The 17,161-nt window shown below is 40.8% G+C and overlaps 1 protein-coding gene across 1 annotated transcript in view; it reads left to right on the plus strand.

The window, feature by feature from the left end:
- The window catches only part of LIMCH1 (LIM and calponin homology domains 1), a 184,351-nt gene that overhangs the window by 62,723 nt on the left and 104,467 nt on the right, over nt 1–17,161 (plus strand). The window contains exon 2 of the mRNA XM_064449349.1: nt 4,702–4,772. Within this exon, the coding sequence (XP_064305419.1) occupies nt 4,702–4,772 (71 nt within the window). The remainder of the gene's footprint in view (nt 1–4,701; nt 4,773–17,161) is intronic.

Genomic DNA, 17,161 nt, shown 5'->3' on the forward strand with positions numbered 1-17,161 from the left:
GTAAATTACCTCGATACTGTAATACCTCGGAAAGCTTTGTGCAGAGTGCTTGTCATCATTCAGCTTTCCTGGAAGACAGGTACTTCTAGACCACTGTTTTTTTGCTCTTGCGAAGCTCCATTCATGCAGTCTTCAAGTTCTTCTGTGCTAAATCAAGTAGCTTCCTAATATTTGTAATAAAGCCATTTAGGACTGGCTTGTATTGCTCTAATTTTAGCAATTTAAATCCCTCTGCTGTGGAGTAAGAGGGAGGGAGCTCATGCCTAGATGATGCGTTCCATCCATGTTTGCAGACAGCAAAGCATTGCATGTGCAGGATGTGGCAGAACCAGGAGCTGGTGAAGGGTCTCCAAGTCCCATTGTGCTGCCACAACAATGTGGTACAATTCTGGTCTGCAACTGTTAAGCTGACTTTAAATTTGTCAGTGTTGTTTAGTTCAGAAATTGCTTGTCTGAGCGACATGAGAAAGGGATTTCACCTGCATAATCATGTTATTAGCCCAAATAATATGTCAGAAACGGGGAAGCAGGAATTCATTACTCTAGAGGCACCAAAATCTGATGCCCTAAAAAACTGTCTGTCTTTTGATGTTTTGTGTTCTCTGGTGCTTATATGATCCAATGCGTTCTATTTACATACCTGTGATTATTATAGTTTAGGCCTTACTTCTACATCTCCCTGAAGTAAAAGCAGTATGTTTTGCAGTTAGGTAGCAGGGTGTGTGGTTTTCATTTAAATAAAAGGTGAAAATAGTGGTTGCACAAAATTGAAATGCAGTGTGCCCATGTACAAAGAAATGGACAGCCTAGCAAACTTCTCAAAAAAATCTTTATTTCCTTGCTGTCATGCTTCAAGCTCTCCAAAATGCATAATGAGTAACAAAGACCTTTCCCTGCTATGTCTATATTTTTTGTTCACTGCTTTATATGCTGTTTTCAGACATGCATATAGAAAATGAAGCTAACTATTTTCAAAGTGTTGTCCCTGATGACTTAGTGTTTATTCACTACTTATGTCTTGTTGGCTGAGATAAATTTCACCTGAGGCCAGCATCTGCTCACTAATTTGTCACCTTTTCTTTTTGATGCCCTTAAGCCGTTTTGACACCAGAGCCTTTGCAAGCGCCATCTCCGGAAGCACCAGCAGCAATACAAAACACAAGGAAAACAATGTGAACTGAAGCTTAGTGAAAATAAAGTTGTGTAATATGGCACTAGTTAGTGGCTGGATGACAGCCATCCTTGATGACATAAATTTAGTGGCGTGCGTAACTGCAAAGAACAAAGGAGTTAATCAGCAACAATACTGTATATAAGAAGTGTTGCTATGTGTAAATACCTATTAAAGTTGTTCCAATAAGCTTGTGATAGAGAGTCAGTGTGCTGTGGTTTAATGTCCTAATATTCCTTTTTCAAAAACTTTTATCATTCACTTTAGGTTTGTTTTCTGGGTTGTTAAGCATCAGGAAAACTGAGAAACGTGTCCGGCAGTCAAATAATTGCCCTTGTTGAAAACACTTGCAGATTTTACAGAGAAGAAAATGTCATCCAGATGATTAATCAAAACAACTCCTCCTCAAATAAATGAAACACAACAATAAATTATATTGTTTTGCTTCCCTTCTCTATTTTTTAAGTTATAATATGATATGGAAAGGCAGCTCTTTTCCTTTCAGCTTTACAGAACTTATTAAAGAAGGGACAGGCTTTTTTTAGTAATCATTAGCAGGATACAGCTTGTGTTTTGCCTTTAAGGTGTTGTGTTCTAACTTTCGTACCCCTGCACTGCAGAGAATTACCATGTGTTGGCATTAGAGAAGTGAATAGGGAACTCTACCATGTATCCTGCTTTCTCCTGCATTGCCCAAGTGTGTTGGTCTGTACCTTTGCCCTGGTGGTTTCATCCAGCAGTCAAACTGGAGCTGTTTTTCCAAGATGGGAGAAGATAAGCTAGTAGGAACAGACCAGTGCTTAGATTAATAATATGAACAGTATCCCGTGACACATGCTACTTTTTTATAATACCACGGCTAGTGCACGTGCTTTCCTTTTTTCATGGGTTTGGGCAAACTTCAGGATGGATGCACTTAGCTATGCAGGACTCTGCAAATATGAAAGTGCCAATCCGTTTGCTTGAAGTCACTTGAAATCCTCACTTCTCCCACTGTCAGTGCACTGAGCAAAGGTTATCTCAGGCAAGTGTAGGAGGCTGGTCGGTGGGCCTGCTGTAGTTTTTTCTTGACTGTATGGCCCAAGGTGGCCTTGTGCAGACAGCGAGGTGTAAGTGTATGCGCATGCACATGTGTATGTGTGTGCATATGCCAAGAAACTGAGCTCTAATTTCCTCTGGAAAAGGTGGACCTAGCTTCTTGCTCATCTCCGTCCCCTTTTGGGTTATCTTTGTCATTTATAATGTGATTTTCATGCTTATTTTTAGTTTCTAGCCTTTCTCTGTTGAACTGTTCTTACATTTTAATTGGCTAAATCAGGAGACTTGCAGCTGATTAATGTTTCCCCTCTGCAGCTGGATCATCTAGAATAGGCATAAACCTTTCCATGCCTCATTTACTTCAAGTTCCTTTTCAAACAGACATGCACTGTTCCTGGACCTTCCTGTCTTTCTCACCTGCTGTCAATTTTTGTTGTGCCTCTTGCTGGATGAATTGTTCCAGCTGTGCATTTGCATTTCATTGTTTTATTCGTGTGGCCAGAAACTATGTATGAAACCTTCCTACATCAGCAGTAATGACAGCAATACTCAGGTGACAGTTCTTGGCAGGTAGATTCTTACCTAAGTTGTGTTAATTTCAGTACTGCTCCCTGCTGAATGAGGGTGTTCAACAAATGCATAGAAAGATTGACTTCCATAGCTGGAATTTTTGATGTTGAGGAGAGAAATAAGATGACTGTCATTTCCTACTTATTTTTTTCCTGCGTAGATTAAAAAAAAGACTACAAGTCAGGCTGTTATGAAATGGCTCTTCGTACTACATCTTTGTGTACTGTACTTTATTGTATGGATGACATAAAAGTCAGTTTTGATGTGCTCTGTCTGTTGCTCATCCCAAATGCTACTGGGTTTATTGTCATGATTTCCCTCTGTTCCAGCAGATCAAGATTAGAGATGATTTACTATGATTAGTTTAAATGATTAGAGGTTATTTACTACTGGCAAATTGCATCTGATTTCTTCTGAGGTACGAGGGCAGCACAGTGCCTTGTTCTGCTTAAAGCATTTGCATAAATTATTATTGTCAACTGATGTCTTTAGATACCCTTTTCAGAGTAAGGGGTGTTAAAGTTTGCACACTGTCATACCAGTTCGCTGGGAGGAGTTCCTTCACATTGAAAAAAACCCAACTATGTGATAATTAAATGGGGGTTTAGGTTTTAGGCTTTGCATTTGCACTTAAACTAAAAAAAAAAAAGTGTTATTCTCTGTCTAAGACTGTGTGTAGCTATAACCAGCGTTTGTGAAACTGGTGCGTTTGCTAATCCCATGGGAAAGTGCCAAACTTGTCAGTTTTTATAAATTGCTGTCTTTATGACAGGAAACTGGGAGGGGAAGGGTCTTGTATCTGAATGGAACAGCAAGGAGAAAATGGGGACGTAAGGACAGATGTGTCCCCAAGTCACTATTCTCTATGGTGGAAGCAATGCCCAGAGCAAGGGTCTTGCTGAAAGATTGGATGCGAGCCATGAGAACTCTATAAGCATCCGGAAAATGTTTTGGCTGTGTGAGAAGACCTCCTGGAGGACAATTAAAAACTAGGCAGGCTTTTTCGGCTTTGCTTTGTTTCTGTTCAGCACTCTCTAAACACAGCAACTATTTTTATATATTTGTTGGTGGCAGTAAGTGTTCTTTACTTTTAACGGAGCACATCATCTGTTGAGAATGATTGAGGATGAATGGCAAGCCATTGTCAATATGGTAGTGAGTAATAAACGGGGGTTCAGTCATGCTTGTAGCATCCAATGCCCTCGGGCGAGATTGGGATTCCTGGACGGTTCCTAGATGGTCCATCCCAAAGCAGCACAGACTGACTTAAGAGCTTGTAATGCAGAACATGCCTCCTGGTCCAAGCATCCCGGACAGGCTGCAGACTGAATAGGTACCTAAACCTTAGCTTCCACCAAGTTTGTATTCACGCTCACAGTTGACTTCATGATGTGAAATATCATTTGACATGACTGAGAGTATTGTGGTATGTGTCTGAAGGGCTAGAACTCATGCAAGTGCTTCCAATTGCTACTGCTTATTCTATAAGCGTGATATGTTAAAGGCCAAAAATTCAAGCCTGGTACAAGATTTTTAACATGATGCAAAAAAAGAGGTAAATACACATAGTTTGTCTAAATACAATAATTTTAAAATTCAAAATGCTACAGAATAAAATTCTCAAAATATTATGAAGTTTACATTGTAGTTTTTGTAGTTTTTGTTTTTTACTTCTCGAAAACAGCTCGGTTATAATCTGTAATTGCACTGGCCAGAGCAAATGCTTTGTTCCATGTGTTAAATAGTTCAATGAAAGGGGAAGGAGGAAGCTTGTTGATGGACACAACTTAGTCCTTTGGCAAGGCCTGTAAAGCTCAGATGTTTCCGATGCAGCAGATGCTTTAACTGAATGTTATGAATTACTCTTGTGAAGTACACCTTCTAATGGATGTCACTCCTCTGTTTTCCCCCTACTCTTGCAGCAAGTGACGGGCAGAAGTTTCGGTGAGAAAGATTTTCGTTCTGGATTAGAAAACGGCATTCTTCTGTGTGAGTAAGTAACACTTATAGTTTTGAGCCTTGAATACAATCCTGGCTAAAACTGAAATGAACTTCAAGTAGTATGTCCAATTGTTGGTTTCCTTCTGGGAGTTTTGACATTGTGCACACTGGTATTTCACTGCAGCATCATTTCGCTGCCAAAGCTATTGTTATGGTGAGGATTGAAATGTGGCTTAAAAAAAACAGGTTTTGCAAAGTGCTTCCCTCACTCCATCCCAGCTCCTTAGTTGAGTTATGTAAAGTAAAAATGATGTTTGCTTTTCGGTTTCCTTTTATTTAAAGATGTTAACCACAGATTGGCAAACGGTGTTGCACACCTGCCGGCAGACGTCTCTGCTATAGTGAGGTGTTTTGGACCAACTCCAGGTCTGAGCACTGTCAAGAGTTAGCCATCTGAGTACCATCAATATTCAGCTGCTTTTACAGTTTCTGGAAAGGTTAGGCGTCCTTTAAATTTTACCTAAAGGTGTATTTGAATGATGTGTTTTGTAATTTTTGGACAAGAGACCCAAGCTAGCTTTTGCACACTTCTCTCTGGTTTTAATAGCTAGTTTTTAGGCAGAGTCTTCCAAAAGCACGTTGTGGGCTTAGATGCTAAAGCTGGTGACTTTTAAGAGCCATTTGGAAGTGTGCCCTAACGCTTGCAGTTCTTAGAGAATCCCATGCAGGATGTCAGGAGTTTGGGATCTGAATCACCTGTATGAATCAGTTTCTTTCTCTGGGCATGTAGGGTTGTCACTGAAGTTGGTAAAAGCTGTCTTTGCACACCAGAAGGATGAAGCTTGTGCAGAACTGAATGCATATTGAAATTTATAAATGAGATCTCCTGAGATGTTTAGCTGGCCCGTTGCAGCTATTGGTTAAGCTTTATGCTATGAAAGGTACTGGAACTTGGAAACCGTTTACAGCAGTAGAGTTGAGCTAATATCCTGTAACTTAGCTCTAGGTGGCTTACGATAGCTTTGAAACCTACCTGTGTAAATACTGTTGTATATCTCACTGGTGTCATTAATCAGACAGCTTGAACTTTAGTTGTTAAAGGGGGGGGAAAAGCATAAAGGAAATGATATGATCTGGTTTGATTGTAGTTGCATGTCTTTGCTGAGGAGTGGCTTTGGGAGAAGGGAAGTAGTTGTTATTGTTGATCAAAATTGTGTAACTTGGAAGGAGCATGTAGTTTACCTCTTTGTATTTAAGGGTTCCCTCTTGCACAAGATCTCTCTCCTCTGTGTGTTCAAGGGAAGTACTGTGTGCTGAATCATTTTACAGTGCTCTTTAAATGTTAAGGTTGAATTGTGCTGCATGAAAAATAAGGGATGTGTGTTTCGAGATTAGATTGTAATCTTATCTGCAAGTAAGCAGAGGTAGTCTTATTTAAATACTGTCTATCTTTAAGATGTAAAGCTTAACTAATGTTTTGCTAATGGAACACATAAATGTGTATTTCTTAAGAGACTGAGAGCTCCAGTAATAAGCAGGTCAAGGGACACCACTTGATTATACTACTAAATTGCTCTGTGATGTTGGACAAATTGCTTGTCTTTGTTTACCACCTGTGGATCAGTGCAAACCAATCGGAAGGGATCTGTCTCCTCAACCTCAAATCTGAGGGGCTGTGATGTTTGTATTGCATCCTGCTCCTGGCAGCTGTGGCTAGTGGATAAAACTCTGTAGATTAGCTCTCTGGTTAATGCTCTGTACAATTTGGCCTTCAAGTTTACCTTTCTGATGGTGAACAAATTACGAGGCCAACAATGGGAGTGTGCTCCTCACAGGTTCTGAGTCCACTGTAAAATAAAGAACTCAACAAAAGTTTGGGGTGTAGCACTGAGAGCTCTTAATGGATCTTCAAAAAGTACTGTTTTCAGCAGGTGAAGCACTGACAATTTTTTCATCTCTTGCACAGTGAAGAAGCACTAGTGAAACTGCCACAGGCAATACTGTCTCTGTAAACAGGAGTTTTCTGGTTTATCAGAGACCTACCTGGGTACCTCATGAACAAAACCTAGCAGTGTTTAAGCTCTCTCTCAACCTCTTTCTGATCTGTTGTGCTTTCATCACAGCTGACCTCAACAATGACAGTCTGATCTCAAAGTCTCTGATAAGCTACCCAAGGCAAGAAATAAACAATAGCTGTCTCAAGTTTCTGAAGCTGGAAGAATTCTTTGCCTTTAGTCTGGTTTATCGGAACTGTTGAAACTTTAGGGAGAAGCTAAACTTGCCTCAGTTTACCTCCACAGGACAGTATGCACTGCTAGTGTCATTAACTGGCAACTCATAGACAGACACTTGTGTGGGTGATGACCACGCGAGCATGGAACGGTGCTTACTTCCATATGGCGGCTGCAGTGATTTCCTTGCCTGTTGTTTTTTGTGATGAGTCCTGAGAACGAACTCAGGTCCTGAGGGATCCTAGCAGCTAGAGGACTGAAAACTAATGTCAGGAATGGGAGCACAACCAATATGCCCTGAGTTTCCCAAATACGTTTCAAGCTACCCTCTGACTTTGCAGGTGTTTTGCAGAAGGGAGGGGCTGGGGGGCAGCCACCATGCCAGAGTCCATTTCCTAAAGAGTCAGACAAGCCACGTGCAAAATGGCACAGGGGAAATCTTTGTCTAGGTCTAGAGCAGGACTGTTGGAGCTTTAGGCACAGTAATGCCAGGCCTCCCTCCAGTTGATCCTGACGTCTGTGGCCTACACATACTGCTAACTCAGGCAGACATCACTACACCAGTTATAAACGACACACTCATGTTCTAGCAATTCTCCATATATTTTAATAAAGGAAAACTAATAGAACTGTGTGATGCCAAAAGCTTGGACTCTTGGGAGGGACATGTTGTGGGCCACCAGCCTGACTAGCAGAGCAGCCCTGCACATGTGTGCTAGCCACAAGCACCTGCAAGCCTCGTGCATGCCTCTATGGTAGTGCTTAGGCTGCGACTGGCACCTAGATCTGGCCTTGCTGCAACACTTTTATAGCTTGCTGCGCTAAACTAAGGAGCTGAGGAGCATATTTAAACAATGCAGGATGCAGAGGAGAGTAACACAAGCCCTTCCTTTTTTCTGGATATTTGAAAGCCCACTTGTGCAGTTGCCCTGACAGTGCTGGCTCTGCTTGTTCACCCAGCTGTGCTGAGAAGGCAGTGACTACAACTGCTGTTTGTATTAAATGAGTTCATGGATTTTTAGCATAGCTGTCTGAAATCAGTGCAGATGGTGATTCCAGCAAGGGGCATCATAGCCAGGCAAAGGCAATTCTTGCTCTGTTTTCGCTTTGTGTATTAAATTTTCACATGCAAAGATGGAGGAGTTTCCTGGCTACGCTTCTGCAAATGTGCCTTCCTAGGGTCATGGTGGAAAGCTATATGAATACAACACCAGTAGCGGGAAATGTCACTAGAAATCCCCAATTTCCGCTCTAGCACGTGTTCTTTTTCTTTTTTTTCTGTTACATAGCTTTAACATTTAGGTTTGACCCAGATATCAGAAGAAGCTAGAGGATTAATTGGAAATAAATTAGATTTGGTAGTTCTGTTGCTTTTCTGAAGCGGATAAGGAAGTTGAAGTGGCGTTTATTTCTGACCATGCAACAATGCTATTAAGTTTAAAAATTACTCTATGAAGACAAAAATACATATGTCTCCCCACAACCTTGCCCAGCTGTTGCTGCTCTAGTATTCCTGCAAATGTGTTTTTATGGTGAGCAGTTCCTTTCCGTTCTCCTTGCCATCCACCTCCCCTTGCCCAGCTCTTCTACTGCAGGATTCCTTCTTTCACATTGGACATTCAGTATTTAGAGGTCTCTCTGAGGATGTGAGACTTGGAAAATGCAAGTTTTTTTACATGCTTTGATATGACTATCCAAGGATGATATATATCCAATATATCTGTAAGCACTTTTGACGTGCAATTAGGATGATATTTTTCTCTCAAGCTTTTTCTGGAATCAAGCACTACTAGGAGTCCAGCCACCCTGAAAGTTTGTATTACTGGTAATGAGAGCCTAATGTCAGTAATAGGACCAAACCATAAAGAAGAGTAACAACAACAGTTGGGACATGGATCCTGGGCAAAGGACTTCAAACAACAAACTCAAACTGAACAATGATTTAGGTGTCAGCAGAAATTATTTGGCTTTGCAGTGGAGTCTACCAGCATCATGATTGTGTTTAAGACCTTGGGTTCTCTATGTGGAGCAGTTTAGCTGTGTGTCTGTTTTATGTATGTATGTAATTTAATTTATAGCAGTAAATGCAGGCATAATAAGTCATTGTTTTTTCTCAGGCATGGAAGTTCTAACATATTTAATCGCATACCTTAGGAAGTCATGGCATAAGCATATAAAAGTGAAAGAGGAATAACCGTATGTGGTTAAAGATGGATGCCACTTGCATATATAAGTCTGGATACCAACTTATGAGCATTTTCCCAAACTTTTGTTTCTTAGAGACACTTATTTTGTATATTAGCATGTGGTGTTATGTAGCTTAGTAAGATGTGCAGAAACTATGCTCATTGTTTGAAACCAGGGTTCTTTGACTCTGTAACTTTTTATTATTTTTTCAAAGAGCAGATACGGAGGTATGTGATTGTGTTTAAGTAATCTTGATAAAATTGGGTATGTACGGTGATGTAAGGAATAAGTTTTACACTTTTTCTTGTGTAGGACAACATCTAGGAAAGGCAGTTCCCTTCAGCTGTGCATATTAGGAATATATGCTCTTAACAAGTATAAGAAAGTTTTTAGGTTTTACTTTTTAAAAAAATTGAGAAGTTAGTCATGCCCATAGATTATTTTAATAGTATTTAAAGAAAAAGCAAAGTGTGGCTATAAATCTGTGTGAGCTGAAAGTCACTGTGATCAAGAATTAAAGGAATTTATCATTTACTCTGTCATGAGAATAATTTTCTTCTACAAATAAGAAATCTCTGTAGCTTGTTCGTCATGTCACTGGTGATGAATAAGCTGCTTTTTCTCAGACAGCAGAGTTTCTTTGGGCTTGCATCACAGTTATAATGCATCTGACCAAGCTTTAGGCTGACATGAATGCTGTTTTCAGCAAAAGCTGGGTATATGCCAGATTAGGGCAAGTGTAATGCCATGGAATAGTAAAACTTTGTCTTCTGAGTCAGTAGTATAGTTAGGTATGGAGAACAGCCTTCACTGTATATATGGTGTTTCAGTTGTTTGGCTGTTTAAAAATCAAGTTAGTCACTTATGTAAAATTGCCATACTGCTTATGGAGACCTGGTAGGGGAAAACAAATACTCAGTCGTCTTTGTAGACAGTAGAACTTTGCAGATATGTTATTCTACTTGTCTGTCAGTGGTATGGACCTGCATGACTTCAGCATTTGGTGGTGTAGTGTACAGTGCAGAGACTCTTGTCTTGCCAGATACCCCACTGGAGAAGTTAGTGGATGCCCAGCCCTTATGCTTAATTAGGCTTTTGCTTGAATTTCCTATTCCTGGAAACTGAGAAGGTATTTGAGTTTCATAGATATACTTGAAGTTTGGAATGTAACCCATGCCTTAAGGTGAGAAGGGATTGGTGTTCTCCTGCGGTTTTCAGGCTCTGCGTTGTAAAGCCAAAACATTATCAGCATCATGGATTTGGCATGTCTCCAGTTTAGAGAGACAGGCCCCAAGGCTCATTAAGCATTAAGATTTAGGTTCATGTGAGGACATTTGAAACTGTTTTATATGAATCCAGGGTTTTTAATCTTTAAGTTTTATTGCCATATTATAATGAAGAGCTATTTATTAGTACAGTTTAGGTGAGGGGTCAAAGGTAACATAAACCATAATGCTCAGCTCTGTGTGCGAGAAGAGAATAGCCATTGAGGGGCATGCCTGAGTACACCCAGAATGGCTTGTCTTTGTATTTACATTAAAAAAAAAAAAAAGAGGCATCTCAGCAGACTAATAGGATTTTTTCAGCGGAGCTTGGTAATTGACAGGGCAAGAGACTGTGGAACACTGACCCATTCAAATGGAGTGTTGCTCAAGTGCAAAGCAAGGTAATCCTGTGAGAGGTTTCAGCTTTCCAAGAGCGTATGTTTAAGAAATTGTATTGGATACGTACTTTGGGCAATTGTCTGTGACCATTGCTACCCAACGTAAAACTACGTGTGAATTGTAAACCTATAGGTGCATGGGACGCGCTTCGTGTCAGTTGTTGTGGTGGTAGGTTCTGTATAAAGAGCTTGTGAAGCCATTTACACAATCTACCTTGTTGCCTTTCTTGAGCTATTTTGCAAGGCCTCTGTCTTGTTCATATTTTTAGTCTTTGACAGAGTAAGACCCATGCTATCCTGTGTTTGGCATACTTGTTTTTTTCAATCCTACACATTTGCATAGTTCTGTATGCACCTTTTACTTATCAGCCTGGACTGTGAGTCCTGTACAGAACAAAGTCAGTTCTGTCCCGCTTGTTAAAAAAGCACCTTGTTCATCTGATCCTAAATAAATAATGTCGGGGCATCATTAGCAATCACTCAAGAATGTTTTCCCAAAAATATTTGCATGACCTCAAGAACACCTATATTTTGAAATTTCTTTACGACTTCCTTTGCAACAAAATATTTTGACTTTCGTTGTCTGCTGTTTCAATGTGATTTGTTCATCTTTAAGGCTAATAGTGGATTTTTCTCTCCTTTTCAGCTATTTGGGGGCATTTTGGAGCTGCTACTAGAGCATGAGTTTAAAATATGTGGATACTGAAGCTGTCTGGGCTAATAATTATCAAGCACTGAAAGGCTGCTTGTTAGAATGTAAATCTGTAAAACTTAATTAAAACAGAGAAATGTCTCTGTTAAGGATAGAATTTCCTGAACTTGCAAATATAAAATGCCCTTTACTTTTAGATCAGGTCATTAGTCTACTTTTCTTCTTAGGAATATGATCCGTTCCTTGAGCAAAGAGCTCTGTTGGATACCTGTTCCTCCAGCCTGGATTGATCTGTGAACACACATCACTTCAACCTTTCCTTTTTTTCAGTTTCTGAAGCTTCTTCTCTGAAAGAGCTTCTCCTCCATTTTCTCTTAGAAACAAGGTCTTTTTGGAGGCTGGGTTTTGGCATCCATTCTTTGAATATTTTCTTAACTGACGCTTTCTTGCAAGAATTTCATGGGCAGTTGTCTTGGTGCTTTTCATTAGATCTTTTATCAGCTGTTGCCTGAAATGCCTTCTCTTCTTGGCAGAAGTTTTTCAAATTCTTAACTGGTGATAAACAACCCTAGGAAGGTCTAATAGGTTAGTCACACAGTGGCTAGTAGTGATTCCAGCTTGTCTGTCCTGCTGTGGTGATACCTTATCTCCTGGAATGCCAAGCCTTAGGGACAGCACCAAATAGAGAATTGATTCTTCCTATACCTATCAGAGCTGGTTTTCATCAGGAGAAGGAAATGATCTAGCTTTTCCCTATAAGAGTGGGGATGGAGCAGCTTTCCACTTCCACTGTGCTCTTGTTTCCATAAGGTAAGGCAGTTATAAGGTTTTAGCTTCCATGCACTATCTTACTGCGCTTCATCTAACAGCTAACTATGGAAGAGTCCAAGCCAGCACCTGGTGCAGGGGAAAGGGAGGCCGGGTGTCTGGATGTTGGACTGAAAGTGGCACAGGAGGACTTTGAGAAGTGAAGAACAGAGGATTCTCCTGACTGGGGACAGGTCCATAAATGGTAGGGGTGCTGGGTGAAAATCCCAGCTGAGAGCCTGAAGGGTCTGGAGAATCGCTCAGGTGTGTGTATAGAGACTCAAGTTTTGTGGATGGAGCCTGAAGAGGCTTGGTTTTATCCTGTTTTGGTTTATTGTCTTTTGGGTGTTTGGTGGGATTGTTGGGGTTTTTTGTCTTCATCATATTTTGTTCGAATTCTTTTAAGAACTATTTTATCTTTTTGTCATGTCTTTGCTTCTTTTACTGTAAAAAGTTCCTTGAGATTTCATTATTGTACCTTCCTTCTGGTCATGTCAGAGAAACGCTGGTCATAACCAGATACCAGAAAGCCTAAACAGGAAAAGTATTTCAGTCTTTATATTTCTGTTCATTCTTTTCTCCTTCCCATGTCATTTAACTTCTTGCATAAATACCTGTTAACATGCCAGAATTATTTCTGTGAGAAACAAGTTGGCTGAAAGCTGGTGTTTTAAAAAGTCCTCCTTAAACTTGTTCTGCCAGTCATCTCCAAAATGTCTGCTGGTCACCAAACCCCAGTTACCAAGAAGGTCAAGCTTGAGGAATATACCTACATTTTCCTTTTGAAAACAGTACTGAAGGACCTTATTTTATGGTTTGTTTCAACCCCTGTTCCCTCACTGTTGTGTCAGACCTTAAATTAGAAATACCTTACTGGAGGGCAAGTAAAAAGGAGAAAATAATGGAAGATTTAAAATCATCCTGTTTTGTTATCTCTTGGGACTGCTTGGACTTGTCCCATTGACACCTGTTTTTGTAGGTGCAGGAGTATGAAAAATAGTAACAATACCTTGAAAACAAAAACAATCCACAAAAATTCCAAACAAACGAAAAACCCCCCAGCAAAAACCACTTCTATTCCAACTTTGACATTTCCACACTCTGACCATTTACACAGTACCTCACCAACCCTGGCATAGCAGAATGCATACTCAGTGATATAAAGGTTTAGCTTTGTTCTTTAGAAGATGCACATCCACTTGTGGATTTTCTATGTTTGAAGAACACTGCTGTACAAAAACCTGAAGTAAATTTGTGTTTGGGAAAACCTGAGCTTGCCAACTGGTGGTAGTTTGGGGAAATACTGGGGTCTGACATTTAGAGTAGGAGTAAGCAGTGTGTCTGTCCTCGATGCCCTCATGAGGATGAATATACTTGAGCCGTGATGATTTTTATCGCACAAGTAAAAGGACTGCTTCCTTGGGGGAATGAGTTAGTATCGGACAGGGTCAGCAGGAGCTGGGAGGTACTCAGAGAACAATCATTCATAGTCTCAGTACCACTCAAGATCTGTTAGGCTTCAACCCTTTGTCTGAACCTGCCAGTAGGGACCGTAGTGCCTTCCTTAGACTGATCAACATTGCCAAATGGGCCAGACAGATCAGATGTCTGAGGCAAAGGATCTTAATGTGTCATCAGCTAGGTGTGTTTCTTGAGCAAGTGCTTTCAGGTGTCTTCTGGCTGCAAGAATGGGTGATGGAAGTAAATTGTCTAACATGATCTGGGGATAGGGCCTTAAATGTATGTTGTAGCAAGGCCTACGTTGAGTGCCTGCCCTCTGTGACTTTGTATGAAGGTGATGTGCTTAACTTTTGTAATGGAAGTAAATGTTGTGAAAATAAAGCACTGAACAATGTGTGGTTTAGCTGATGTAGAAGCTGATGGGTTCCCCTAACGCTAGTCCTGCCACTGTTTTCCATACCTTTCTCAGGGATTGCTGCAATACAAATATATTTTTTAAAGATTTAATCTGATGTCTTAGAATGATCCATTCACCAGGATTTCCAATACTGTTTTAAGTTATCAAACTTGCGACTCCAGAAGAATGTGAAGTTGTTTTGTTTTCTTTCTGGGAGGAGCAATGTGATACCATACAAAATTTTCAGAGATAACGGTGAGGTCAGACAACAGATGCTGGAATTGTGAATTGTTCCCCTGTCCATAGATGCCTACAGTGCAGGTGTCTAGACTTGCTATGCAGCTAAGTGCAGAAAAAAAGCTGCTTCTGGTTATGGTCATGTTGATGGCTGCCCGTTGTCCAACTTTTCTGCTGTCTGCAGTGCAGTAGGCAGGACACTACTCTTGCTGTGTTTCTGAATTGTAACTGGTGGGGTTTTTTATTTTGTGTGGTTTGGGTTTATTTACAAAAGCTTTTTTTTTTTTTTGAGTGGTACAGAAAAATAACAACAAATGTTTACTAACAAGTCAACACACACTGTTATGGTCAGGTTTAGGACTGGGAGAGTGACAAATCCCGGAGCTATAACTGTAGTGGTGCTGGAAATGAGGGCAGAGGAAGGTTTAGGCTGCAGATGTTTTCTCCTCTGTGAACTTGGACACTGGGGTCGTGTCTGAGTGTTTTCACCTCAGAATGAGCCAAGGGTTAGGATTAGGGTTAGGATTGGGGAGGGACAAAGGCTAGAGCTGCAGATGCAGTGGGGCTGCCAGAGGAAGTTGTGCACTGCAAGTTTTCTTCCTTGTAAACTCTTTAACCTAAGACATGGTTGGGGGTGTGAGGCCCAGGGCAGCCAAGCCCTTTGGTCAGGGTTGGTAGGGCAAGAAAGCATAAGACTGCAGTTATAGGCAGCATCCAGGGAAAGGTGTGGGTTAGGAAGTGTCTTCTCCCTTGCAGGCTCTTTCCCCCAGGCCACGGCCAAGAGCCTTGCACCAGGTCCCCTGTGCGAAACGGTTAGGGTTTTTGTTTGCCCCATGTTTCAACAGAACCTGCCAGAGCTGATAGAAACTTGCATATCAAGAGAGATGCTCTGTATGAGTTTAAATAGGCACAGAAGAAAATCTAGTTTGTGTGTATTGACCTATGTGGGAAGAGGTGTATTCAGTGACTTTTTTGAGAAGCGGAAACATGTAGTGACTGTGTGACTGAAGGCGACCATTGAGACACTCTGCATAAACAGTACAGCTTTTCAGCCAGGTTGGTGGCCGAGCAAGCTTAAGCCACTTGATATTTTGGCATCTGGACTGTTGCTTTAGATGAGGCAATAATTTAGAAGCAGCCAGTCTGGTCTGGAAGAAATCTCCCTTTGGCATGTTCTGCAGTGAGCAAGTCCTGGGGGTTTTGGTGCCAGACTGTTTAGAGATGTTTCCAACAGGAGGTAAATATTTTAATAATAGAGACCTTTCTTCCTCACGCTTTTCCATCTTGCCCCATCCCATTTCCTCCCTCTTCAGGCTCCAAATGGTGATCTAAAATGTTGTTTATTCCCTGCTTGTTCCTTCCTCTCATTTTATCCTTCTCCCATATTTCACAGGGAAGCCTGTACAAGCCATTTTGAAGATTTATTTAGAATGGGCTCTGGCATTTGAGGTTTCCAATAAGACCTCTTTATTTTACTGTCTGTGGCTTTTGATCTGCACCTGCAATATTGGTTGTGGTGCCTAATGTATTCATGTTTGAGTAATAAAGAAAATGGGATGGTTCAGCTAATAAATCCTTTTTTGCCTGAGACAGGATAGGCAGATTGAAGATGGAAGTCACCACAGAGCTAGAGTATTTGGAAAGAAGCACTCGGATGGGGATGGGGTGGGGGGAGAATCTTAAGTTGCCTGTTGCAGCAGCAGCAGCAAGATGGAAAGTAATAGTTTATAGGGTTGCTGCTGTGCAAATCTGAAAGGCTTGTGCCCTTTTGGGGAAAAAGTACTAATGCTTGTTTGTCTTCTGTGAAATAAAATTATGATTATAGGAAGTGAGATGTGTCATTCTTTTCTTGCCATTCTGTGTGTCTAGCAGGGGGAAAAGTGAATTGTTTCTATATCAATGTATATTATTTTATAATTTCTTTTTAGGACGTGTTAGTGTTTAGATTCTACCTTAAGCAGTAGGCAGGCATAGCACAGCAATCTGTATGAGCTTGGGTTACAGACTTAACTGCAGGAAGATCAAGAAAATACCCCCCAACTTCCAAAAATGTCATTCACATTGGGTTTGTTGCCACTCCTGATTTTGGTAGTGGTGAAGATGTGGGGACCCCAAGTGCGTAATAACACCAGTACAATTTAGGACAGGTTGGACAGAAGCTTTATATTAACTATGATCATAGAGAAAATTTAGAAGAGCATCTCCCCCTCTGCTCCTCTGTTCTCTCCAAGTGATTGCAGAGACACAACCTATGTACTGTTTCAGGGGAAAAAAAGAAAAGGGAGTGAGGAGAAGGAGCATTTAAATGTTAACAAAGCCAGGTATCCACCCTTGGGCAGGATGGACTCCTTAACGAGCTTGCTAACTGCCACAGTCCTAAGAAGGAATCAAACAGTAAAGTGACAATATGGAGACATGGCTCTTGGAGGAGCCTATAGGAGTGGCACATCCCGTGTTATCTTAGCTCAGAAGTAGGCAGTTGGAAACAATCAGACTGTTAGTTTTTCGTTGAAAGGAATGTTCTTTTAGTTAGGATAAACTTCTTAGCCAGACCTCTCAGATCTTAGATATTAATATTTTCACCACCACGGTAGGCTGCTAGAAGAGTCGGTTCTTGAGTGGAGACAGTGTCAGGACAAAGTAAGATTCCTCTCTTTTGTAGTGAGTGTTCTAATTTTTAAAGGGTTTTACATTATCATAGACATCTCTGTTTCTCTTCAAGGATCTTCAATTTTTAGTGAGTTTCTTGACCTGATGATTTTCTTCCTAATGGGTGGGAGTGGTTGAATTATATTCCTTTGAGTAA

The sequence above is a fragment of the Phalacrocorax carbo genome, chromosome 4 (genome assembly GCF_963921805.1).
Source record: "Phalacrocorax carbo chromosome 4, bPhaCar2.1, whole genome shotgun sequence".
NCBI lineage: Eukaryota > Metazoa > Chordata > Aves > Suliformes > Phalacrocoracidae > Phalacrocorax > Phalacrocorax carbo.